Source organism: Haliotis cracherodii, unplaced genomic scaffold (genome assembly GCF_022045235.1).
Source record: "Haliotis cracherodii isolate W230 unplaced genomic scaffold, xgHalCrac1.p SCAF_2, whole genome shotgun sequence".
Lineage (NCBI taxonomy): Eukaryota > Metazoa > Mollusca > Gastropoda > Lepetellida > Haliotidae > Haliotis > Haliotis cracherodii.
The window spans coordinates 7,818,973-7,840,352 of NW_027266275.1; the positions used below are offsets into that span (position 1 = coordinate 7,818,973).

Here is a 21,380-nt window from a genome sequence, read left to right on the forward strand (position 1 = left end):
GGCTAGGTAATTGCAAAGCTTCATGAAAATCGATACAGGTATGAATGAATATTCGAGAAGCATGTCATATCATTAAGTGTAAATAATGAATCAAATATTGGTGAATGGTGACCCTTCTAATGAGCAACGGTGTTGTATTTCAGGAAGGATGTCGTCCAGCGGACTATAGAAACATAGACCCGGACACACAGATCCTCACCCTCAGTCCACAGAGAACTCAAGAAATTGCTCAACTCAAATCAGATGAAATGCCATCCATAGACTTGTCAGAGTATGTTGGTTTATTTCGTGACGCACAACTGTAGAGAATTGATGCAGAAAATTAATATGCTGCATCCCGAAGGAAGCACAATAAAATTTATAATGTAGTTACAGCGTATCGAGCAATCGAGCATCTGTCATTTTATCCATCAACATGACCACTGTCCACATGATCATTGATTCATTCCAGGCTCTCAAGTAATTATCTAAGCGTACAGTACACTACACCATTTCATTAATTTACAGGACCCTCATACTGCCTACAAGGACCCTTTAAATTAATTATGGGGGTCACCTGGACCCCCAATTTTGTTAGTCATGGTAAAACCCTGGTGTGTCACACACTGTTCAATTTGTGTTACAATGTCAGATAACAGTTTTCTGTGCTTGGCTATAGGGTTAGCAGGGGAAATTCCAGGTTCCCTTATAATATATCTGATAGTTATTCCCATGGTATCAAGTCCTATTGTTATTAGCTGATTTGTGTCGAGAAAATAAGTTGTTGTCCATGTATCAAAATGTGTTTTCAATAGATGTGAGTGTTCCCTTTCTCTTTCAGAGATGTCACAAAAATCTTCTCTCATGCGTCTTGTCTAAATGGGTCATTCTTAGTTGAGTAAGTACAAAACTTTTCAGTTTTGCAGTATTTCCAATATTTAGTTTAGGGGGTCTTGAGATTCCAATACTAATGGAGGAAGCCTCGAGAACTCCAGGACCCCCTCGCTGCATTTAGTCACTGGCCATCCCTGATCATCCTGTGTGTTATTTCTTGATTTACTAGGGGGCACGTGTGGCCCAGTCGTCTAAGGCGCCGCGATTCGCTATGCAGAGTTACGTCCCTTGGGCATGCCAGAAACCTATGTTTGTGGGTTCGAATCCCTGTTCGCCCCAATTATGTTTCTAGGTTTGTCAGCACCATACCCGTGCTCGTGGGTTTCACCGAATTGGTAAACGTCTTAGACCTGCATCACTTCGGGCTTTCCTCCCACATTAAGCTGACACGCCGTGATATAACTGGAATAATGTTAAAAGCGACATTAAACCCAACTCACTCACTCACTCACTTGATTTACTATGATCAGTATCCTGAACCCATCCACAACCTTAGTTTCAATAAAGTCACCATCAAGCGTTAAATAATGCAATGGTAATAATCATATGTAGTATATGAAGACACAAACCATAGGAAGGATACAATTCACATGAAACAGTAGTGTCATAATAACACATAAAGGATTGTCATGGATAAAGCTGAGAGCTCAAAACAGGTGACAGTTCTCTCTAAGTGACAGCAGTTTGTGATGATATGTGATGTCATCAGTTCCGTGGTCATATGGGAGCTGTGTGATGGGATTAACCACACAACCAGTTGGAACAACAGCAAGACCACACACAACTCTTCTTTCTGTCAAGAACTAGAAGTATATGCATTAAGGATTAATATAAAAATATATCTAGGATTTTATTAGGATTGTGGGTTTCCTTGAAAAAGTATGTTTATCTCCATTCTACCATGACTAAATAAAATGCGAACTCTTATTATATATCAAATATATTGAGTGAAGTAGCATGGGTTGAGTCCAGTGTTTTGAGTGGGTTGTCCATCAGAATTTACAGACTCATTGACAACAGCCTTTTAACAAAACATGGCACTCTATTTGCTCAAACAGTTTGTTTACACCGCAATACTCCACTCAAACTTATGACAGGCACTGAAAACAAGTAGCCTGGCAACTTAATTAGCTGACATGAGGTGGGCCCCAATAAAGAAAACTAATCAGGCATTGCAAAGGCACCGCACATCACTATTATGACGTCATATCGTTCATTGTGACGCACAGATATGATGTCAGCGCATAGTAGCATGCTGTCTCTTGTCCTCAAAATTTGAACTCCATTCCCTTTGAAGATTTATATCATGTTTTCTGTACGAAAAATTTATTGCCACACGCCCTTTGAATATTGTAGTTACCGCAACTTTGTATTTTGTAAAATGCAGTTGTACATATAATCATTTAAATATGCCCACAAACAATGACTGTAAAAGAAGTATTATTTTAAAAATATTATCTTCCATGTGGATGTCAAGTCGACTGTTTCAATCAGAGGGGGTTCATTGTGATTTGATACCTGATTGACCAATCAAAATCGAGTGTTTTCCAAATTCATGGTCAAGTTCTTGTTTGATTTGTTGGAAATTTGGGCATGTTGGGAGGGATTTGGGTTTGATTTAAATATGTTTTGTTTAGTTATAGTTATAATGTTTACTCGTGATATTGCTGCTTTGTTTAACTTAATGAAAGAACAGTGTAACTTGATTTGCCTTTTTTTCTAGCTTTCTGTGATTCAAACCAACCACTAATCGAAAATAAGATTGCCAATGGTCCCAGGGTATATTTCATAATAGACTAGGTGTATAATTCTCGAAAATTGACGATTGTCTGGTCTGCCTGGTTTTGACTTGATTATTCACTGTCACTATCTCATTCACTGTCGCTTGCTCACTCGCTCGCTCGCTCGCTCGCTCACTCACCCACCCAGCCACCCACTCACTCATCACTCACTCACACACTCACTCACTCTTCCATGTTCTAGGATATGAAGGTTGTTGTATAGGCCCCGCAGGTTTCCGGATGAACAATGACTGTATTGCTTTGTACTGTTGTGTTCCAGTCAAGATCGCCACTTCGGCAGCAGTAGTCGCAATCCTGGAGTGGACATGCCAAATGTCCGGCACCACCTCCACCAACTTGGACAGACATCCAATGTTATAATCATTCAGAGGGTGAGTCAGGACAGCATCGGTCAGTTTCAGTTTCAGTGTCAGATGGAAGGGGTGATTATTGGGGCTATCTGAACTGTTGCAGTGGTATTGCATTTGTCCAGCAATAGTTGCCCATGGGTTCAAATCCTCTGCATAGCTCAGTGGTTGCGACATTCATTGTCATACATTGTACAATGGTTATGTTCAAAGACCCGAAACTAACCTTGACAGGGGGACAAAGAAAACATTCCATATGATGAAAATGCACTCTCATTGATGGAAATTCATACGTGAATCATCAACAGGTTTTCCTAGAAGACAAGGAGCACACACCCACCCTCTGTTAAATCCTCAGAAGATGGCCCCGAGTGGCCGTGAAGTGTCCTGGAAATGCTTCTCTGGAATAGATCTCTCTCAGTTAGTGTAGCCGGGCGCACATTGTACACAATTTAAATGAAAACAAAGGGAACAGTTCAAGTGATCCTCCGCTACAACTTACCTTTACAACTAACAAGACCCAGGCATGTATGAAGCTCGTTTGGGTATCTGAAGCAGTGTTGTGATTGCAAACCCGGGAACATACGGGTTAGAACAGGTAACATGCTTGCCATAAAAGGCAACTATGCTTGTCATAAGAGGTGACTTACGGGATCGGGTTGAAATGCTCGCCAGACTTGAATACTCATATTTACAGACTGCCATCATATAGCTGTAATATTGCTTAGTGCAGTTTTAAACAACAACCAAACAAAACACTATGATGGCATAGTTGATAAAAGTAACATTAACAACATATGTATACTTTTGTATTTCAGATAACCAACAGCATAGAACAAGATCTGTTACCTAGTCTGCCTGCCTCGCCCCCCGATGTGGAAGCCCTGAGGGTGTTCCTCATCCTCCCAGAATGCCATCTCTTTGACCAGCCCAAGTATTACAGCTCACTCATCTGCCCATTTGGAAAAAACATCCTCAACCTTGACAGAGTTGCGTCCAAAGTTTTAGGTGGGAGTCCATCATGTATAAGGCCTCCCTCTATATGGCTGCTACATTCTACATTCTGCAGCCCTTATTTACTGGTATATATCATGGAGTCGCCTAGTAGCTATCTCAAGTCAGACACTGTTGATGAGTGCATTAATGTCAAATGTAGGCCCCAACTTCTCCCGTCATATTTATGAGCATGTATACGCTACAATCCTCTGTCATGAATGTATATGGCTGTACCCTGTGGGAAGTCCGGGTTGGAGTTGGTACCCAGAAACCTATCCTGGGGTCAGAAGGGGCGACCAAATCAATCATGCGGTGAGGCTCAGTGCCCTTGTTGATGGTGTGTTATTGTACCCTAATGGCATGGATCCTTGTTCACAATGTCAATCACTAGATTGTCTGGTCCACACTTGGTTATTTACAGGTGACTGACTGAGAATGGTTTAACGCCACTTTTAGCAATATTCCAGCAATATCACGGCGGGGGACACCAGAAATGGGCTTCACACATTGTGTCCCATGTCGGGAATCGAACCAGGGTCTTCGGCGTGACGTGCAAATGCTTTAACCACTAGGCTACCCGACCGCCCCTATTTACAGGTAGTTGTCATATAGTTGTAATATTGCTGAGTGCAACAACAAACAAACAACATATGGGTGTTACGCAGTGCAGCTCTATTTTTATCCCCCGCCGCGCGAAAGCGCGAAGCGGGGGATATAGTATTCACGACCGTCTGTACGTCCGTCCGTACGTCCCACCTGTTTGTTGCCGCGATATCTCAAGAACTAAACACTGGATTGTCTTCATATTTGGAACTATGGTGTATATACAGACTCCGCAGACACCAGTCGGTTTTGGTGACCTTGACCCCATTTTCAAGGTCACAGCAGGCATATCTGCTTTTGGAGTTGGAAAACGGTGTTGCCGCAATATCTCAAGAATTAATCTCTGGAATGTCTTCATATTTGGAACTATGGTGTATATACAGACTCCGCAGACACCAGTCGGTTTTGGTGACCTTGATCCCATTTTCAAGGTCACAGCAGACAAATCTGCTTTTGGAGTTGGAAAACGGTGTTGCCGCGATATCTCAAGAACTAAACACTGGATTGTCTTCATATTTGGAACTATGGTGTATATACAGACTCTGCAGACACCAGTCGGTTTTGGTCACCTTGATCCCATTTTCAAGGTCACAGCAGGCAAATCTGCTTTTGGAGTTAGAAAACAGTGTTGCCGCGATATCTCAAGAACTAATCGCTGGATTGTCTTCATATTTGGAACTATAGTGTATATACAGACACCGCATACACCTGTCAGATTTGGTGACTTTGACCCCATTTTCAAGGTCACAGCAGGCAAATCTGTTTTTGGAGTTGGAAAACGGTGTTGCCACAATATCTCAAGAACTAATCGCTGGATTGTCTTCATATTTGGTACTATGGTGTACAGGCGGGGGATATTTCGTCACTCTGTGACAAATACTTGTTTACCAACCAATAAAACCAATGTCATTTCTAGTGAGGGAGTTGCCATATAGTTTTCAGATTACTGAGTGCTCAGATTACATCACACATTGTTAATGTTTCTCACATAAGCCTTGGGACCATCGGCTGTACACATTACCACAATGTCCGGCAGTGTTTAGACTCACACGAGGTTCATGCATGGAGCATTGCTAACTCGTGAAATCCCATTTGGTTTTCTCTTTGATTGTTTTTATTTATGTTTGGCAGTTTAATGTTTACATGTGACACAGTTGGTGTCTGTGTGGCAGTCACAAGGCATGCAAGGGAAGGTGCTTTGTTTACAGAATAGAAAAGTGATTGCCAGACTCCCATGAAGTCATTAAACCTTGAAATAAAAATTCCTAAGAATTGACTTTTGCTCTGTGAGTTCAACAGCATGGACCTTGGCAGAGTTGTCACAAACCCCACATTCATACAGTGGGGCTTTTCTCTTTGAAGGTACATACTCATGTATTTACACAGAGTAATCGTCAATTCTTAAATGGAGTTTCATGTCTTTAAGTTTGTTTTCTTCCAATGTTTCAGATTTATGGTGGTCCGCTTTACAAGAGACGTATTTCCATAGAATTGTCAGTGTAAGTCTTGTAGAGGCAACCATAGCAATATGTCCTGGTACCCAGTTATGAAACAGGGCTTGAAATTTCTAATTTCTTAAGCCTAACTTATCTTGCAGGGGAAGTAGATAATACTCGTCCTTCACCATCTTCTCGAGACAAAGGAGTTAACTGACTATAAAAGTCCAGTTTCCACCCTTGCCGAACTAGACTGGAAATTCTGGGTTCGATTGTAGCGCCATCAGTGGTTAGTACAAATTGTGTCCTTTCTATGCCTCTCCTATTGACCAATCAGATTCCACATCTTGTATCGCTTGCATTGGCTTCAAACAAAATGGCAGCGCCCAGTCAAGATGATCTGATCAATAACCAAGATCTATATTGTGATAAAACGGGTCTGACATTGGAAAGTGAATCAAATCACATGTGCAACTTGATTAAAAACATGAAAAGATTTGGAAAATATATGCTGATGCTGAGTTGGCGGTGCACATCCTTTGCAAATCCTGCAATCGACCCAAATCTGCACGACAGCTTACAAACCTGATTTTGATTTCGTTAAGCGAATTTGATTGGACTATGCATATACTCATTAGTCCAGCCAACATATAACTCCATAATACCATATATATTTCGGCAAGGGTGGAAACTGGACTTTTAAAGGCAGGTAACTCACTTGCCATTGGAAGATGTATTTTCACTTACCCTGTTAAAAGGTAACTATGCTTGTTGTCAAAGGCGACTAACGGGATCGGGTGGTTAGGCTCGCTGACTTGGTTGATGAATGTCATCGATCCCAATTGCGTGGATCGATGCTCATGATATCAATCACTGGAGTGTCTGGTCCAGACTCGATTATTTACAGACTGCGGTCATATAGCTGGAATATTGCTGAGAGCGGCGTTAAACAACAAACCAACAACAACCCTGTTAAATTGTATGTTCTTGGCAGACAGTACAAAATATTTCCCCACCATCTATGTTCATCTCCGCCCATTCAAACTTGCTCAACCACACGTCTTCCACAGTTTGTTTCCTTTATTTCAGTCATACTGTTTTTTGAAAAAATTTCTTTTTCTCGGCCTGTTTGTGAATTATATCATGTTTTTCTTGTCAACCAGACCATCCTTGCCGTATGGCAACAATTTCCCTTACAAAATCATTCATCAGCTGTTCACTATTGCTTTGACATTTGAGCGTCATTGACTAATCAAAATGTCCCTAAGGGCTTTTTAGAATTCGTAAGGATTGGAGGAATATTCTGTATAATGCTGGTAAGTTCATGAAAATGTCCAAATGCTATTTGTCTCCACCAAAATCACTGACGAGAGGGTGCGTCCTTTAGGCATGCCAGAATCCGATGATTGTAGGTGTGAGTCCCACACTTGACCTGATTATGATCCTTGGTTTGTCAGTACCACACTTGACCTGATTATGATCCTTGGTTTGTCAGTACCACACTTGTCCTTCTGAGTTTCTCCATATTGGTGAACTTCCAAGACCTGAGACACTGTGTGCTATCCTCACAAATTAATCTGACATGCCAATAATAAACTGAAATACACACTGTCCATAGCTGTGTAAAACCAACTCACTCACTCACAATGATCCTGATATCCGAATGCTACATACGACAACCTATTATTTTGTCACAATTTGACTCTTTGTATATGCAATCAATGACAATGTTAATTTTCGCTCCCCTGGCCAAACTTTTTACATTTTTTACTTCTTGTCCGAAATGGCTCAATGGATTTTTTGTGGATGTTTGTTATTTTAAGGGAGTTCAAGTTTGCTAAAAGTATATTAATTGGAATTTGAATATGACTGAAATGTTGCTAATCTCCTCAAAAACTTTCTCATCAGATCACAGAAAAAATTATGTACTTTTTATATCCCAGCTGACTTACTTCTTCAAGACTGCCTTTGATGTTTGATATGTTTATATTTCTCACAGATGCAATAGCGCTTTCGAGAAGCATTAGCTGAAATAGCGGCATTAGCGGCATGCGTACGTGCATGCATGTAAACTTGGATGGGTTAGAAATTAGTTCCGAGATTTCACAGTTCTTTGTCGTAAACCACAATCATAATGCAAGCAATAGGTTTGTTTGTGGACATACACCCCATCAGACCAATGATGACAGACATGTTGTATGACCTGCTGTTTGTTTGTGCAGGTGTATAAGCAGTGTGTCCAGTATATCCTGCAGCTGCCAGACACCACGAATCCTCATGAGGTATGACGGAAGTCTTACAGAGCAAATACTTCTTTCCTCAATGATCTTGCTCAAAGTACCCATAACCGTTAGAGTGATAATGGCATGGTGAAAATAAGTTCCATGTGCCTAAAGGGCACACTTAGAAATCCAGTAATTGGGAAGGGCACATGCCATGTGCTGACAGGTACCCCCCAAAATTGAAACATTTTCTAGTTGCAAAGAACAAAAAAGTATATTAGTGTTTGGATCAGTCAGATATCAATGTTTAATCATTTACAAGTTACTTCCCTTCAAAAATGATAAGGGGCGGTGGGGTAGCCTAGTGGTTAAAGCATTCGCTCATCACGCCAAAGACCCGGGTTCGATTCCCCACATGGGTACAATGTGTGAAGCCCATTTCTGGTGTCCTCCGCTGTGATATTGCTGGAATATTGCTAAAGGCAGCGTAAAACCATACTCACTCACTCAAGAATGATAATCATGACAATAATACACTTGTCAAAACAATTTCCTCACCAGAGAAAACATTTCCATATGTGATTGTGGTGTTTTTGCTTCAGAGTGAAAAGCGAGGCAAGGGCCTCTATGTGTCACTGGAGATCTTGAAGAAACTGAATGTGGTCAATGAACAGAATGGGCAGATCATCCCCTATCACAAGTTCTATGTCGGAGAACTCAAGGACAAGATTAACATCAAAGCTGACTATGTCAGTTGGGTTCAGCAGAACTCCAGACTCAGGCAACAGGTGAGAAATTGTGTTGTATGGCCTCTTGTTTTTATATATTATTTTATTTTATTTTATACATGTTAAAGACAGCAAAAAAGCCCAAATCCCTCCAAAAGAGTCGGCTATGTCATGGGATACTTCTGATCAATTTTGAGTAATCATCGTGTTAGTATTGTTGTGTACTAATGGCACTTTCTGATGTTGATATAACCATCTGTATTGGGCAGGGCCTCCACTTCTGTAACTATCCATTCCTGTTCGATGCGGCGGCCAAGAGCATGCTCCTGCAGACCGATGCCATGATGCAGATGCAGGTACGTTGCCACAGCGTTACTGTTTACATACCTGTAATAGTCAACGAGAAGGGATACCCATGTCAATTACTGTAGCGCAAGTCATTGTGGTAAATTTTAATGGCCATAGAAAACCTAAAATAGATAAAAGTAACGACTGTTGAAATTCATTTACTTCAGATATCTCTCAGTCAATGAATCCTATGGGGATACTGGGGTAGAATAGGTGCCCAGAAAATGGTACTTTTCATGTGTTGACTGCAAAGCCAATGAAATAATTTTAGACCCAACAAGACAGTTGGGCAGGTGACCCATGAATGTCAGGCAGGCGGTTATTTCGGACACTGCATCCTACACTGTGTCAGTCGATGTTTTGGTTGGTGATGCAAGTCAGAAATGCAGCCCTATTTCAATATTGTTTGGGTTTGCAGAATGGTCAGGCATTCCAATTCCGGGCTAGAATCAGTCCCCAGCAACCCATGCATGTAGTACGAGATGACTTATTGGTTCGGGTGTTCAGGCTCGGTGATGTCGTTGATTGATTGTCCTCGTCTCCCAACGGCATGAATTGATGCTCATTAGATCCAATGACTTGTTTGTCAGGACCAGGCTCAATTATTTATGAGCTGCTGTCATAGTGCTGAGTGCAGCATTAATCAAGAAGTGAGGTGGGGTGAAATGGGATTTAACATCGTGTGCAACGTTGTTGCACTTATATAGCAACTGTCTTTTTTATGACGAGTCCAGGGATTAAACCCCTGACCTTCCTCTCTCTGGGCGGACGTTCTACCACTAGACCATGGAGGCAGTCTATTAAACAAGAAACAAACAAACACTTTTAATTTGATTGTGCATTGGATGATTCAATATTGTCTGATGTTATTAAGGTTTTTGTTCTTTTGTTAAAATTTGAAATGGTATTTTGCAGACTGCAATAGATGAAGTTGCACAGAGGAACTTCTCAAGTCTCTTCCTGCCTATCGACCCAGTGAACCCGTGTCTCGTGTTATTTGTTACCCGTGAAAATTTGGTTCAGGACACTCTACAACAGCTCATTAAGTATACCAGTGCAGATCTGAAGAAACCTCTCAAAGTAAGAACATTGTGAAGATTTAGTCATTAATGAACATGACACATACATTCATTGGAGAAATTCTCGTCACTCTTTTATACTCTAACTCTTATTATTGTCAGCCTTCTAGAAACTGTCCCATCCTGAAACTTCTCAAATGATGAAGCCTGCCATGATGAGGTAGACAACAAGGGTGGATAACTCTAGCTATGGCACAGAACCATTCTGGATGTTCCACTCACTGTGGCTATTGACTGCGGTTCACATCTGGCCGTGACAGCACTTGATATTTTTCACCATATTTCAATCATTTACCGCCACTGACAACCTCAACAAACATAACTACACAAAAACCACTTACAAATAACAATTGAGATAACAAGGTTTCATTGTAACTGAAAGTATGGATAAGTATTCACTTGTTTTATTCATCTCATATATTTGACATGAACTTTTGTCATCTGTGGCAATTTCTGGTGTCCTCTGCTGTGATGTTGCTGGGGGGCGGTGGGGTAGCCTAGTGCCCAGTCACGCCAAAGACCCAGGTTGGATTCCCGACATGGGTACAATGTGTGTAGCCCATTTCTGGTGTCCCCTGCCATGATATTGGTGGGATATTGCTAAAAGCGGGGTAAAACCATATTCACTCATTCACACACTGATGTTGCTGGAAAATTTCTAAAAACAGTGTAAAACCATATTCACTCATTCACACACTGATGTTGCTAGAAAATTTCTAAAAACGGTGTAAAACCCTATTCACTCATTCAGTCTGTGACATTTTCCAGTGTATCTACTGTATGTACACAGATGATTGCCAAGTCTTATATTTCAGATTTTGTTTATGGGAGAAGAGGCAATAGATGCTGGTGGATTAAAGAAGGTAAACTATTTTCTGTCCGTGGTAGTCTGCAGGACTGACTGTGTAGTATTGTCTGCCACTGTTGCAGGTGGTGTTCCTCGGCGAGGAAGCAGTGGATGAGGGCGGGGTCCGTAAGGTGCGACTTAACCATCGTGTACTCAGCATGTCAGTTCATTGTACTCGACATCGCTCCATGCTATGCTTAGCGTGGGAGGGCAGATTCACCCTCTCCAAAACCTTGATTTTCATTAACATGGTTAATTGTGTTCTGCTGATCCATCGTTTTCAGAGAAGCAATACTACTGAGTTTATTATAAAAATAAATGAAGATGTTTGCTTCTGTTTGTTCAGTGTTTATTGTGGCTGTCTTTTCCAAACTGCTTATGAGTGCGGATCCAGCATTTTTAAAAGGGAGGGATCCAAAATATTAAAATCCTCTCTCAGATAATTTTAGTGCCTAAACATACTACATTTTAGTTTTCAAGGGGGCAGGTTGTGTCCGGACCGCCTGGACCCCCTCTGGATCCGCCTATTGTTTAAAACTTTTGTCAGGAGCTATTTAACTATTAGTCGACGTAATACTGTTGTGACCTTGGAACACAGGGCAGTAACTGTACACTTGCAATACGATATGTCTCGCGTAGGGAGCCATGATACCAGTCACAACACGAGTCATGGAAACATTTCCATCTTCAAAGGAAAAGAAAAGTAAATTTGAATCAGTTAATAAAACTAGATTGAGACTTCTTTACAAACATGCAGAAAACAGTATGTTACTATTTATGTTTATACCACTTGTCACTTTAGTTCGTCGGATTATACTTGTATAGTTTTTGCATAAGCTACAAATGTAGTCTTGTACAGTAGAATGTCACAGTGTACTGAATATTGGGGGAATCGTACACCGCTACTTGAACTACATGCATCAATTTAGCAGGAAAAAGGAAGTTGTATAAGCAGGGGAGCAGCAGGTAGTCCTTTAAGTGATTGGTAACATAAGCATTTGTATATTAAAATATTCTTATCAATCACCAAAAAACTTATTATGGAAAAATACAAACTATCAAAAACATAAGAAAGTGTTACTTGCATTCAGTACCAGTATGCTCTTGCATTCAGTACCAGTATGCTCTTGCATTCAGTACCAGTATGCTCTTGCATTCAGTACCAGTATGCTCTTGCCTACAGTACCAGTATGCTCTTGCATTCAGTACCAGTATGCTCTTGCCTACAGTACCAGTATGCTCTTGCATTCAGTACCAGTATGCTCTTGCCTACAGTACCAGTATGCTCTTGCATTCAGTACCAGTATGCTCTTGCCTACAGTACCAGTATGCTCTTGCATTCAGTACCAGTATGCTCTTGCATTCAGTACCAGTATGCTCTTGCATTCAGTACCAGTATGCTCTTGCACTCGGTACCAGTATGCTCTTGCATTCAGTACCAGTATGCTCTTGCATTGGTCAGATACCTTTAAGATTATGTTCAGTGTCATATTCTTTGTAACTATTATCATATTCATCATTTTCTCCCCCACAATATTTTTTTGTCAGTATTGTCATTGCAAAGCTACAATGAAGTAATGAATTGCAAGAAGTATTACAAATTAATTAATGAGTCTAGTTGAATACAGACCCTTTTCTCATGTCATCAAGTTGTAGATTATGAAACAAAATTTCAAAATTGGGGAAAGTCAATATTTATTCATAATGTGCTTTGTTTGAAAGGAAATTGTGCAAGAAGTAAGTTGACATAGGTAGAGAAGTTAGCTGAGATAAGTGGAGAAGTAAGTTGACATAAGAAGAGGAGTTAGTTGAGATCAGTGGAGAAGTAAGTTGACATAAGTATAGAAGTTAGCTGAGATAAGTGGAGAAGTAAGTTGACATAAGTAGAGAAGTGAGTGGAGAAGTAAGTTGACATAAGAAGAGGATTTAGTTGGGATAAGTGGAGAAGTAAGTTGACATAAGTAGAGAAGTTAGTTGAGATAAGTGGAGAAGTAAGTTGACATAAGTAGAGAAGTTAGTTGAGATAAGTGGAGAAGTAAGTTGACATAAGTAGAGAAGTTAGTTGAGATAAGTGGAGAAGTAAGTTGACATAAGTAGAGAAGTTAGTTGAGATAAGTGGAGAAGTAAGTTGACATAAGTAGAGAAGTTAGTTGAGATAAGTGGAGAAGTATGTTGACTTAAGTAGAGAAGTTAGCTGAGATAAGTGGAGAAGTATGTTGACTTAAGTAGAGAAGTTAGCTGAGATAAGTGGAGAAATAAGTGATCTGTGGCTCCACCGATGAAGCTCTCACAACACATCGATATTCTTTATTCATTCCGCACTGTAGGCTATAGACCCCTTGTACTATCTAAATGTACAAGACATATTCTGAAATTGGACAGATGAGAGGTCTTCATTTTTTAAAAACATATTTTGACAACACACATTAGGATAAAACAAAAGTAATCCAATTATGATATCCTCTCCATATTGGAATATAGACATTGACTTCAATGACATTTACTCATGTTTGCTTAAATACGTCGACATCAAATATGTGCAAATATGTACACCGTGCAGTAGATCTATTATCTAACCATTTCATAGCTATAGCAGGGATGATTTAGCTAAAAGGTCTTTATTTGGATGCTCCATGTTCACTGATCCTTTTAAGGAAAGCCACTGCCTAAATTAACGTGATTCAAACACTATTTGAACTGAAACTCCTGATGCAAGAGATGGATTGGTGGATTGTTGTTATCGTGTTGTTTGTTTGAGCATGTTCGGTGTTTTCCCTCTTCCTCAACTAAAACTTTGTTGTCAGGCAGTGACTTATGAATATAATAATATCATTAAAAGTTATCCTATGTGTGATCAGTAATTAATTGTTAACCTCTTATTCAAACAGAAGATAGTAATGTCAATAATTCAAGAACTGTACAAATTGCCGATATTGTGATTTTATTGTCGTGTTGTCCTTTGTTTGATGTCAGGTGTCATAGACTTGTAAGCTTTAAACAAAGTCTGAAAGAGATCAGGTGTGACCTGGTATTACCTCAAGCGTATTAATCTTCATTTGCTTAACATTTTTGCCACTGATAAACAAGTGTGGGATTTGTACATCATCCAGTTCTGACAATGCACATAGCAACTATATACCCAGGTACACACACTAAGGCTCCCTCCAGTCCTTCCCGAATGTGCTGTTATGCCCATGTCTTACAGATAAGATCTAAGTATAGGCATTCCATGGTGTTGGTCTTTTCTCACAGAGTGCAGTCAAGTTAGACTGCTGTGTCAGTGCTTCCAAGTAAACTTACCATGTTCTGGTTAACCAGAGTTTACAACTACCGTATTCAACATAATAAGCGCCCCGCTCTAATAAGCACCCACGGCGATATTTGCTAATATATTGGCTAGTGAATAAGCCCAATTGACATCCCTTCCAATTGATCAATGTACACAAGACTTATTTATTCGCATATAATACGCACTCGTGTGTTCTATCCATCCTTAATTATAGACAATAAAATTCTGGAAAAACATATCTGTCGTACATAAACATTTCAGGCTGTCAGCATAAACCACAAAATTTATCATTTAACTATGTTTTTCCCCAGTTCTAATTTTGAGAGCACCCTGGGCGCTTATTACATCGAATACGGTAATCTTCCTGAAGGGGATAGGGGTGGCTCAGTTGTCTAAGCTACCGTGATGATTCTGATCATCTGTCCAAGCACCATATCCATGCTTGTGTCAGTTTACCAGAGTGGTAAATGTCAACACCCTTTGACTTTATGCAGTTTCTTGCATGAAACCCAACTCATGATGTGAAGATGAAGCTTGTCAAAGGTTTATCAGCATTTTAGGTGACATAAAAGTGCAGGCTATATCCTGATAATGATGTGGTTATTCCAGCTGTCCAAGCCTAGGTGTGTGGGGAGTAAACATGGTAATAATGCCTCGACAACTCTACAAGCATAGATGGAAAATTGCTGGTGTTGCATAAAGCTTTAACACTCCCTCCCTATTATTGTTCCTCCATTATTGAAATATTGAGACATTTAAGGTGATATGGACACAAAGTTTGGTTCAAGAAGAAAATGATAAGCAGATTTATTGAATGGTTTGTTTATCTATCCATCCAACTCATATTTGTAAACATTGGCAAGTGGAAGCAGTTACCTACCTTGATTGCACGCTGGGGACCCTTCAGTTGAACTTCTGTTAGAGCCAAGGAGTTTGTACTTTACCGTTGTTGTACATTGCGTTACAATGTTGCCGCATCAGTAGAAATGTCTTTCAATGTGGTCATTCATCGTTTTCCTGTAAATGGCTATTTGGACATGTACATGCATGGCTTAAGTAAAAACTTGGTGGCTCTGGGTTTGCATGACATCGATTTTAATTAATTATATTTTTGAGAGGTGCTTTGCATATCAGATATTTGATTCAGTGCATTTGTGGAAAAATTAATTCTTGTTTGTTGACAGTTGCATAATTTTGTCAATATTGATAAGAGAACTGTCTCAAATAAGGAAGGATGAAGGATTGCATCTTGAATATTGTATAAAATATTTAATGATTTGTTGCAAGTCAAAATTGCAAACCTGTTGATTTATAAAAATGAAATATTGGCAGCTTGTGTTGATGTGTAAAGTATGAAGGTATGTTAAGATGATTGCTGCATAGTAGCAGTGGTGTGCCCATTTAGCCCTATCCAATGTCTGTCTGACGTGTGCCTGTGTCCCCATGTAACCTTGTCTCATGTGTGACTCTCTGATGTCTACCTGACTGTGTCCCACTGTAACCCTGCCTGTGTCCCACTGTAACCCTGCCTGTGTCCCATTGTAACCCTGTCTGTGTCCCACTGTAACCCTGTCTGTGTCCCACTGTAACCCTGCCTGTGTCCCATTGTAACCCTGCCTTTGTCCCACTGTAACCCTGCCTGTGTCCCATTGTAACCCTGCCTGTGTCCCACTGTAACCCTGCCTGTGTCCCACTGTAACCCTGACTGTGTCCCACTGTAACCCTGCCTGTGTCCCACTGTAACCCTGCCTGTGTCCCATTGTAACCCTGCCTGTGTCCCACTGTAACCCTGCCTGTGTCCCCCTGTAACCCTGACTGTGTCCCATTGTAACCCTGTGTCCTATTGTAACCCTGCCTGTGTCCCACTGTAACCCTGCCTGTGTCCCATTGTAACCCTGCCTGTGTCCCATTGTAACCCTGCCTGTGTCCCACTGTAACCCTGTGTCCTATTGTAACCCTGCCTGTGTCCCACTGTAACCCTGCCTGTGTCCCTCTGTAACCCTGCCTGTGTCCCACTGTAACCCTGCCTTTGTCCCACTTTAACCCTGCCTGTGTCCCATTGTAACCCTGCCTGTGTCCCACTGTAACCCTGCCTGTGTCCCATTGTAACCCTGCCTGTGTCCCATTGTAACCCTGCCTGTGTCCCACTGTAACCCTGCCTGTGTCCCATTGTAACCCTTCCTGTGTCCCATTGTAACTCTGACTGTGTCCCATTGTAACCCTGCCTGTGTCCCATTGTAACTCTGACTGTGTCCCATTGTAACCCTGACTGTGTCCCATTGTAACCCTGCCTGTGTCCCACTGTAACCCTGCCTGTGTCCCATTGTAACCCTGTCTGTGTCCCACTGTAACCCTGCCTGTGTCCCACTGTAACCCTGCCTTTGTCCCACTTTAACCCTGCCTGTGTCCCATTGTAACCCTGCCTGTGTCCCATTGTAACCCTGTCTGTGTCCCACTGTAACCCTGCCTGTGTCCCACTGTAACCCTGCCTGTGTCCCACTGTAACCCTGTCTGTGTCCCACTGTAACCCTGACTGTGTCCCACTGTAACCCTGCCTGTGTCCCACTGTAACCCTGCCTGTGTCCCATTGTAACCCTGCCTGTGTCCCACTGTAACCCTGCCTGTGTCCCCCTGTAACCCTGACTGTGTCCCATTGTAACCCTGTGTCCTATTGTAACCCTGCCTGTGTCCCACTGTAACCCTGCCTGTGTCCCATTGTAACCCTGACTGTGTCCCATTGTAACCCTGCCTGTGTCCCACTGTAACCCTGCCTGTGTCCCATTGTAACCCTTCCTGTGTCCCATTGTAACTCTGACTGTGTCCCATTGTAACCCTGCCTGTGTCCCATTGTAACTCTGACTGTGTCCCATTGTAACCCTGACTGTGTCCCATTGTAACCCTGCCTGTGTCCCATTGTAACCCTGCCTGCGTCCCATTGTAACCCTGACTGTGTCCCACTGTAACCCTGACTGTGTCCCATTGTAACCCTGCCTGTGTCCCATTGTAACCCTGACTGTGTCCCACTGTAACCTTGCCTGTGCCCCACTGTAACCCTGCCTGTGTCCCACTGTAACCCTGCCTGTGTCCCACTGTAACCTTGCCTGTGCCCCACTGTAACCCTGCCTGTGTCCCACTGTAACCCTGAATGTGTCCCATTGTAACCCTGACTGTGTCCCATTGTAACCCTGCCTGTGTCCCATTGTAACCCTGACTGTGTCCCATTGTAACCCTGACTGTGTCCCATTGTAACCCTGCCTGTGTCCCATTGTAACCCTGCCTGTGTCCCATTGTAACCCTGCCTGTGTCCCATTGTAACCCTGACTGTGTCCCATTGTAACCCTGCCTGTGTCCCACTGTAACCCTGCCTGTGTCCCATTGTAACCCTGACTGTGTCCCATTGTAACCCTGCCTGTGTCCCATTGTAACCCTGACTGTGTCCCATTGTAACCCTGCCTGTGTACCATTGTAACTCTGCCTGTGTCCCATTGTAACCCTGCCTGTGTTCCACTGTAACCCTGACTGTGTCCCACTGTAACCCTGACTGTGTCCCAATTTAACCCTGCCTGTGTCCCATTGTAACCCTGACTGTGTCCCACTGTAACCCTGACTGTGTCCCATTGTAACCCTGCCTGTGTCCCATTGTAACCCTGACTGTGTCCCATTGTAACCCTGTCTGTCTCCACAATGTAACCCTGTGTCCCATTGTAACCATGTCTATCTCCCCATTGTAACCCTGTCTGTGTCCCAATGTAACCATGTCTATCTCCCCATTGTAACCCTGTCTATCTCCCCATTGTAACCCTGTCTATCTCCCCATTGTAACCCTGTCTGTCTCCCCATTGTAACCCTGTCTGTGTCCCAATGTAACCATGTCTATCTCCCCATTGTAACCCTGTCTATCTCCCCATTGTAACCCTGTCTATCTCCCCATTGTAACCCTGTCTATCTCCCCATTGTAACCTTGTCTGTCTCCCCAATTTAACCCTGTGTCCCATTGTAACCCTGTCTATCTCCCCATTGTAACCTTGTCTGTCTCCCCAATTTAACCCTGTGTCCCAATGTAACCCTGTCTATCTCCTCATTGTAACCCTGTCTGTCTCCCCATTGTAACCCTGTGTCCCATTGTAACCATGTCTATCTCCCCATTGTAACCTTGTCTGTCTCCCCATTGTAACCCTGTGTCCCATTGTAACCCTGTCTATCTCCCCATTGTAACCCTGTCTGTCTCCCCAATGTAACCCTGTGTCCCATTGTAACCATGTCTATCTCCCCATTGTAACCCTGTCTGTCTCCACAATGTAACCCTGTGTCCCATTGTAACCATGTCTATCTCCCCATTGTAACCCTGTCTGTCTCCCCAATGTAACCCTGTGTCCCATTGTAACCATGTCTATCTCCCCATTGTAACCCTGTCTGTCTCCCCAATGTAACCCTGTCTGTGTCCCATTGTAACCCTGCCTGTGTCTTCACAATGTAACCCTGTCTGTGGCCCATTGTAACTCTGTCCCCTCGATATGACCCTGTCTGATGTGTTTGTCTGTGTCCCCAGGAATTCTTCCTGCTGTTACTGAGAGAGGTTCTCGACCCCAAATACGGGATGTTCCGCTACCATGAAGAATCCCACATGCAGTGGTTTAACCCACAGGTAAGGTCAGCTACACACTCAATGAGTACTAGAATTTAAGACAAAACAAGACATACAAATTCTTTGTGAATTTCATGTTTGACTTTCCACTCACTAATTGAACTGATCAAATGGAACACTTTCAAGTTCATAAATGCAATCGATGCTCTTGTCTCTGTCCACTCTGTAAACACTGTCACCATCTCCCCTCGTGCTACTTTTGCAGACATTTGAGGACAACTCCATGTTCCATCTCATCGGGATCCTCTGTGGACTTGCTATCTACAACTTCACCATCATCGATCTACACTTCCCACAAGCTCTGTACAAGAAACTACTAAAACGGTAACCAGTTGACAATTGTGCAGAGCATCAGGTTCAGTGCAGCCATGCATTTTGAAGATAACATACACTGTTTTGTCATTTAGCTGTCAGGGAAATCCAAACTCAGAATCCATTATTTGTTGTGACAAGATTAGAGAAAAATGCAAATTAGTGACCAAAACAATCAGTACAATAATTGAAAATTACCGGCGAAAATAGATACCTAAAGACATGGAACTTTTATAGATAACAACTTCTTTATTATTTGTAATAACAGGGCTACGTCTTCCCCTTTGTTCACCTGCTGAAGGGGCAAAAAGTAGCCCTGAAACATCACAAACATTAAAGTCATAAGAGGCGACTAACGGGATCGGGTGGTCAGGCTCGCTGACTTAGTTGATGCATGTCATTGTATCCCAATTGCGTGGATGGATGCTCATGATGTCAATCACTGGATTGTCTGGTCCAGACATGATTATTTACATACCTCTGTCATATAGCTGGTATATTGCTGAATGTGGCTTTAAACAACAAACTAACAAACAAATGTTATCCGTAAAAGCATGTCTCAATGTTCTTCCAACTTATACCCCAGTAAATGCCTATCAAAGAATCCAGTAGGGACACCAGTGGTAGAAATTGGCACTTGTCCTATACTCGTTGCCAAACTGCCGAATAGTTAATGTGTCCCAAGGACTAGCAGAAATTTGCCATTTTTAAGAACTAGTGGACTAAATGTTAGTTTCTAGCTCTGGATACCTTACCTCACTGTTCCAAGCCTTGAAGAGGGTAGGGGATGATGACTAATAGCTTGAAGTTTCACTTGGAGTAAAAATGTTTACTAACCCTGTTATATCCAGTCAAGGCATAAGCGGCTCCTTTAGCACTTCACATGCACACACACAGATTTTTCAAAGTCCATCACAAATAAGGCAATGAACACTTCCTTGTACCGTAGTGATTCATTAAGGTGATTCACCTGCTGTGAACTGGTATTTGCTACAGACCTGGGTCCGAATATCGGCCTCTGAGCAGGGGTAGATAAATCCCTGGAGGTGGTATTGTTTGGCCAAGGGACTCAGTTCCCTAGAAGATACTGTGTGTTTGATCGGGAGGATTTTGTTTCAGAGTGCCATCGATAGACGACATGAAACAACTGCTGCCTACTGTAGGGAGGTGAGTAGCCATTCTTGTGTTGTAGGTGTGTCATGATGTCTGACACGTCAAGGTCCATCCATTATGTGGAGTGTGATTGTGTGTTGCAGGAGTTTGCAGCATTTGTTGGAGCATGAGGGGAATGATGTGGAGGAGATCTTTGGCCTTACGTTTGAGGTGGGTATTTAGAATATAGAGGATACTATATGAGTGTTCATGTCATTCTAGGTTTAAGACACGAGTGTCTGAATACCGGAATTTAGGCATGAGTGTCATAAACATATTATGACATGAACACGAATATAATGTTCTATTTATTACCGAAGAAGATGTCTACATATACAGAGACAAATTTTAGTGTTTACCTATAAGGACAGCTAGCTGCAACAGCAGCAGAACTACAATTTGTGGAATGACGTCAACAATCTTCAGCTATGACGTGTTCTAGTGTGACGTAATTCCGACCTCACATCACATTAAGATTCGAATGACATCAACAATGCCATCCGGATGACGGAAACAATACACTGTTGTCTTGTGAAGTGATGTGACCCTAGGGCACATATGATCTTTATGAACCCCGATATGTTTGTCCTCGAAGGTAATAAACTCAAGTAGTAAACAACGAGTGGGAGTTGTTTATCAAACAGTAGAACACTGCAGGGAGAATAAACCATTATGGGTACAGCTCCGAGTGGTTTATTCTC

The 21,380-nt window shown here is 42.0% G+C and overlaps 1 protein-coding gene across 4 annotated transcripts in view; it reads left to right on the forward strand.

The window, feature by feature from the left end:
• Window positions 1-21,380, forward strand: part of LOC139469678 (probable E3 ubiquitin-protein ligase HERC4) — a 55,416-nt gene that overhangs the window by 17,189 nt on the left and 16,847 nt on the right. For 2 of the 4 annotated variants that reach the window (XR_011653739.1, XM_071251916.1), the window contains exons 10-23: window positions 144-271; window positions 821-877; window positions 2,935-3,046; window positions 3,841-4,030; window positions 6,071-6,120; window positions 8,280-8,339; window positions 8,882-9,067; window positions 9,277-9,363; window positions 10,271-10,435; window positions 11,365-11,412; window positions 19,120-19,215; window positions 19,421-19,539; window positions 20,647-20,694; window positions 20,784-20,850. Coding sequence is in view for 3 of the 4 variants with exons in the window: in XM_071251916.1 (XP_071108017.1) it covers window positions 144-271; window positions 821-877; window positions 2,935-3,046; window positions 3,841-4,030; window positions 6,071-6,120; window positions 8,280-8,339; window positions 8,882-9,067; window positions 9,277-9,363; window positions 10,271-10,435; window positions 11,365-11,412; window positions 19,120-19,215; window positions 19,421-19,539; window positions 20,647-20,694; window positions 20,784-20,850 (1,413 nt within the window). In the remaining variant the exon portion in view is untranslated. Of the gene's footprint in view, window positions 1-143; window positions 272-820; window positions 878-2,934; window positions 3,047-3,840; window positions 4,031-6,070; window positions 6,121-8,279; window positions 8,340-8,881; window positions 9,068-9,276; window positions 9,364-10,270; window positions 10,436-11,249; window positions 11,298-11,364; window positions 11,413-19,119; window positions 19,216-19,420; window positions 19,540-20,646; window positions 20,695-20,783; window positions 20,851-21,380 lie in introns of all 4 variants that reach the window. The other 2 variants (XM_071251917.1, XM_071251918.1) reach the window with 2 other exon arrangements.